The sequence below is a fragment of the Salmo salar genome, chromosome 06 (assembly GCF_965601325.2).
Source record: "Salmo salar chromosome 06, fSalSal1, whole genome shotgun sequence".
In the NCBI taxonomy this organism is placed as follows: domain Eukaryota; kingdom Metazoa; phylum Chordata; class Actinopteri; order Salmoniformes; family Salmonidae; genus Salmo; species Salmo salar.
Window position 1 is genome coordinate 96,335,036 of NC_138296.1, and position 6,000 is coordinate 96,341,035.

General features: G+C 50.6%; 1 protein-coding gene across 2 annotated transcripts in view; it reads right to left on the reverse strand.

Annotated features, from left to right (window-relative positions):
- The window catches only part of LOC106593510 (serine/threonine-protein kinase Sgk1), a 53,717-nt gene extending 49,250 nt beyond the window's left edge, over positions 1 to 4,467 (reverse strand). For both annotated transcript variants that reach the window (XM_082977099.1, XM_082977101.1), the window contains exon 1: positions 4,265 to 4,467. In XM_082977099.1, coding sequence (XP_082833225.1) covers positions 4,265 to 4,456 — 192 coding nt within the window. In that variant the 5' untranslated portion in view covers positions 4,457 to 4,467. The remainder of the gene's footprint in view (positions 1 to 4,264) is intronic.
- Positions 4,468 to 6,000: the final 1,533 nt, after the last annotated feature.

Genomic DNA, 6,000 nt, shown 5'->3' on the forward strand with positions numbered 1-6,000 from the left:
TTTTGTGACGCCTCTCCTTGCGTGGAAAATGGCTGTGTGGTTTTTCTTGTCAAGGTGATTTGCTAACATAATCTAATGCTATGCTTTCTCCGTAAAGCCTTTTTGAAATCGGACAATGTGGTTGGATTAACGAGAATCTTATCTTTAAAATGGGATATAATAGTTCTATGTTTGAGAAATTTGAATTATGAGATTTTTGTCGTTTTGAATTTGGTGCCCTGCTATTTCACTGGCTGTTGAATAGTGTGTCCCGCAGGTGGGACGGACACGTCCCACATACCCAAGAGAGGTTAAGTTGGTGTTTGTCCCACCTGGGTTTGTGGGAGATACATTTTGAGTAGTGTATGTTTCACCTCTGCGTCACGGTTTGTTGTTTTTGTCATTCAGTTTATTTATGTATTGCATAGTTTCACAGTATAAATAAAATGTGGAACGACACACACGCTGCACTTTGGTCCACTCATTCCTACGACAACCGTGACAGAATGTCCCACCACAAAAGGATCAAGCAGCGTGCCCAGGAGGAGCAGGGATCCTGGGCCTGGGAGAGGAAAGAGTGGAGGACGTCCTGGACCTGTAAGGAGGTAATGGCAGGGGACAAGACCCTGCCATGCAAGCAGGTGGAGACAGCGAGGGAGGAACGACAACGTTACAAGGAACAGTCACGGCAACGACGGAAGCACGAGAGGCAGCCCCCCAAAATAATTTTGAGGGGGCACACGGGGAGATTGGCAGAGTCAGGGTGGAGACCTGATCCAACTCCCCGTGCTTACCGTGGGGAGCAAGAGAAGAATTAAGCACCGTGTTATGCGGTGATGCGCACTGTGTCGCCAGTGCGCATTCACAGCCCGGTGCGATCTGTGCCCGCGCCCCACATTTGTCGAGCTAGGTTGAGCATTCAGCCAGGAAGGGTGGTGCCAGCTCAATGCTCCTGGTCTCCAGTTCACTTTCTCGGTCCAGGATATCCTCCGCCGGCTCTGCGCACTGTGTCACCAGTGCGTATTCACAGCCCAGTGCGTCCTGTGCCCGCGCCCCGCGTTTGCCGGGCGAAAGTAAGCATCCAGCCAGGACGGGTTGTGCCAGCTCTACGCTCGAGACTTCCAGTGCGCCTCCACGGCCCAGTATATCCTCTGCCTGCCCCACGTACCCGGCCTCCAGTGAGTCTATCCAGCCTGGTATGCCCTGTTCCTGCTCCCCGCACTTGCCGAGGTGCGTGTCACCAGTCTGGCGCCACCTGTGCCAGCCCCACACATCCGGCCTCCAGTGCGCATTCCCAGTCCAGAGCTTCCGGCGACAGTTCCCAGTCCAGAGCTTCCGGAGACAGTTCCCAGTCCAGAGCTTCCGGAGACAGTTCCCAGTCCAGAGCTTCCGGCGACAGTTCCCAGTCCAGAGCTTCCAGCGACAGTTCCCAGTACAGAGCTTCCGGTGACGATTTACAGTCCGGAACCTCCTGAGACGGCCTACACTCCGGAACCTCCTGAGATGTTCCCCAGTCCGGAACCTCCAGCTACGTTCCCCAGTCCGGAACCTCCAGCGACGTTCCCCAGTCCGGAACCTCCAGCGACGTTCCCCAGTCCGGAACCTCCAGCGACGTTCCCCAGTCCGGAACCCGCAGCGACGTTCCCCAGTCCGGACCCTCCAGCGACGTTCCCCAGAGCAGACCCTCCAGCGACGTTCCCCAGTCCGAAACCTCCAGTGACGTTCCCCAGTCCGGACCCTCCAGTGACATTCCCCAGTCCGGAACCTCCAGCAACATTCCCCAGTCCGGACCCTCTAGCGACATTCCCCAGTCCGGACCCTCCAGCGACGTTCCCCAGCCCAGAGTCTCCAGCGACGGCCTGCAGCCCAGAGTCTCCAGCAACGGCCTGCAGCCCAGAACCTCCAGCGGCGGTCTGCAGTCTAGAACCTCCGGTGATGATCCACGGTTCGGTGACACAAAAGCGAAGGGATCAGCGGGCGGAGCCAGGGTTACGCCCCGAACCAGAGCCGCCTCCTCTACTGGAGGATCCGCTGGATGATAAGGTTCTAAGTACTGCACCAGAGCCGCCATAGACACTTGTCACCCTCCCTACCCTCCCTTTTTTTTGTTATTTTTTGTTGTTGTTGTGTAGTTGCATTCGGAGTCTGCACCTTTGGGGGGGGGTACTGTCACGTCCTGACCATAGTAAGCTGTTATTTTCTATGGTAGAGTAGGTCAGGGCGTGACAGGGGGTTTTCTAGTTTAGTTTTTTCTATGTTGTTATGTTCTAGTTTTGTATTTCTATGTTGGGTTGTTCTAGTTTTGTATTTCTATGTTGGGCTGTGTTTGGGATGATCTCCAATTAGAGGCAGCTGGTCATCGTTTTCTCTAATTGGAGGTCATATTTAAGTTGGTGTTTGTTCTACCTGGGTTTGTGGGAGATACATTTTGAGTAGTGTATGTTTCACCTCTGCGTCACGGTTTGTTGTTTTTGTCATTCAGTTTATTTATGTATTGCATAGTTTCGCAGTATAAATAAAATGTGGAACGACACACATGCTGCACTTTGGTCCGCTCATTCCTACGACAACCGTGACATAGCGGCTATCCCACCTGTGTGTGTTATAAAGATACAATTAGAGTCTATCCCACCTGCGTGTGTTATAAAGATACAATTAGAGTCTATCCCACCTGTGTGTGTTATAAAGATACAATTAGTGTCTATCCCACCTGTGTGTGTTATAAAGATACAGTTAGCGGCTATCCCACCTGTGTGTGTTATAAAGATACAGTTAGAGTCTATCCCACCTGTGTGTGTTATAAAGATACAGTTAGAGTCTATCCCACCTGTGTGTGTTATAAAGATACAGTTAGTGGCTATCCCACCTGTGTGTGTTATAAAGATACAGTTAGTGGCTATCCCACCTGTGTGTACCCCCTGTATATCATTAAGTTTCATGGACTCAATACTGGTACCCTGTGTATATAGCCAAGTTATCATTGACTCAGTATTGGTACCCTGTGTATATAACCAAGTTATCATTGACTCAGTACTGGTACCCTGTGTATATAGCCAAGTTATCATTGACTCAGTACTGGTACCCTGTGTATATAGCCAAGTTATCATTGACTCAGTACTGGTACCCCGTGTATATAGCCAAGTTATCATTGACTCAGTACTGGTACCCTGTGTATATAGCCATGTTATCATTGACTCAGTACTGGTACCCTGTGTATATAGCCATGTTATCATTGACTCAGTACTGGTACCCTGTGTATATAGCCAAGTTATCATTGACTCAGTACTGGTACTCTGTGTATATAGCCAAGTTATCATTGACTCAGTACTGGTACCCTGTGTATATAGCCATGTTATCATTGACTCAGTACTGGTACCCTGTGTATATAACCAAGTTATCATTGACTCAGTACTGGTACCCTGTGTATATAGCCATGTTATCATTGACTCAGTACTGGTACCCTGTGTATATAGCCAAGTTATCATTGACTCAGTACTGGTACCCTGTGTATATAGCCATGTTATCATTGACTCAGTACTGGTACCCTGTGTATATAGCCATGTTATCATTGACTCAGTACTGGTACCCTGTGTATATAGCCATGTTATCATTGACTCAGTACTGGTACCAAGTGTATATAGCCAAGTTATCATTGACTCAGTACTGGTACCCTGTGTATATAACCAAGTTTTCATTGACTCAGTACTGGTACCCCGTGTATATAACCAAGTTATCATTGACGCAGTATTGGTGCCCCGTGTATATAACCAAGTTATCATTGACTCAGTACTGGTACCCTGTGTATATAACCAAGTTATCATTGACTCAGTACTGGTACCCTGTGTATATAACCAAGTTATCATTGACTCAGTACTGGTACCCTGTGTATATAGCCATGTTATCATTGACTCAGTACTGGTACCCTGTGTATATAGCCAAGTTATCATTGACTCAGTACTGGTACCCTGTGTATATAGCCAAGTTATCGTTACTCAGTGTGTATTTATTCCTCGTGTTATTATTTTTAAATTATTTCTCTATTTTTCTCTCTGCGTTGTTGGGACGATTATGTAAGTAAACATTTCGCTGTTAGTCTACACCTTGTGGCAACCGATATTTGATTTGTGCATTATCAAGATAAAGATAGCAGTTAGCCATTATTGGCTAGCCCACCTGTGTGTGTTATCTTGGTATAGTTAGCATTTAGCTGTTAGCAGCTAGCCCAGTACCTGTGTGTGTTATCATGGTAAAGTTAGCATTTAGCTGTTAGCGGCTAGCCCAATACCTGTGTGCGTTGCCGTGGCTGCCAGGCCTCTTCCAGAGCGTAGCTAACAAAGGGTCCACTGCAGACACAGCACTCCAGCATGACAGGGTTAGCCAGCTGGGGGTTGGTGCTCACCCCCCAAGGGCCGCCCCCAAGATGCACCTCAGACTCCGCCTCCTTCTGCTTAGCATCGCCGTGGTGACGGCTCAACATCTTCCACTTCCTGACCTGCAGGTCCGAGACAAAACACAAACAAATCTTTACTTCATACTTTACTATTTAAAATATACTTTATAAATGTTAATACAGGCTACCTCCCTAATGGCACCCTATTCCCTACATAGCGCATTACTTTATAGGTCCTGGTCAAAAGTAGGGCACTACCCTATAGGTCCTGGTCAAAACAAGGGCACTACCCCTATAGGCCCTGGTCAAAAGTAGGGCACTACCCTATAGGCCCTGGTCAAAAGTAGTGCACTACATAGTGAATAGGGTGCCATTTTCCAGAACATTTTTAATATAGAAACAGTAAAAGAGATGGAAGCAAGTGACAGGACTTCTATCAGCTGTAAACATATTCCAGAATGATCCCTTGATAAGGTTCATCAGGATCTTGTTCATTAGTGCACACCGTAGCAAAATGTTTTGCGACAAAATGAAACTTTGTAATTGATGAAGTTTAGGGAGAACCTCCCTGTTTCAGTGTGTTTTCTTCCGTTTGCTGCCGGGTAGTTTGGCTGGGCCAGGGTTAAGCCCCAAGCCAACTCCCCGTGCATACCAGAGGCAGCATGTTACTGGTCAGGTCCCGTGCTATGGGGTGATGCGCACGGCGTCGAGGCAGAGCATTCACAGGCCGGTGTGCGCGGTGCCAGAGTCCCGCATTTGACAGGGGGAAGCGGGCATCCAGCCAGTAAGGGTGGTGCCAGTACTGCGCTCGAGACCGCCAGTGCGCCTTCACGGCCCAGTGTATCCTGTTCCCGCTCCTCCCACCAGTCCTGAGGTGCGTGTATCCAGTCTGGTACCTCCACTACCAGCCCCACGCATCAGGCTTTCAGTGCGCAGTCCCCGTCCAGAGCTTCCAACGACAGTACCCCATCCAGAGCTTCCGGCAATAGTGCCTCGTCCAGAGCTTCCGGCAATAGTACCTCGTCCAGAGCTTCCGGCAACAGTGCCCCGTCCAGAGCTTCCGGCAACAGGTCCCCGTCCAGAGCGTCCGGCAACAGTGCCCTGTCCAGAGTGTCCGGCAACAGTGCCCCGTCCAGAGTGTCCGGCAACAGTTCCCCGTCCAGAGTGTCCGGCGACAGTGCCCCGTCTAGAGATGGCCCACAGTCCGGAACGGAGTGAGACGGCCTACAGTCTGGAACCGAGTGAGACGGCCCACAGTCCGGAACCGAGTGAGACGGCGTACAGTCCGGAACCGAGTGAGACGGCCTACAGTCCGGAACCGGCGCAGCCAGAGTCGCCCTACAGTCCAGAACCGGCGCAGCCAGAGTCGCCCTACAGTCCGGAACCGGCGCAGCCAGAGTCGCCCTACAGTCCGGAACCGGCGCAGCCAGAGTCGCCCTACAGTCCGGAATCGGCGCAGCCAGAGTCGCCCTACAGTCCGGAATCGGCGCAGCGAGAGTCGCACTACAGTCCAGAGCTCCCAGAGTCGCCCTACAGTCCGGAACTCCCAGAGTCGCCCTACAGTCCGGAGCTCCCAGAGTCGCACTACAGTCCAGAGCTCCCAGAGTCGCACTTCAGTCCGGAGCTCCCAG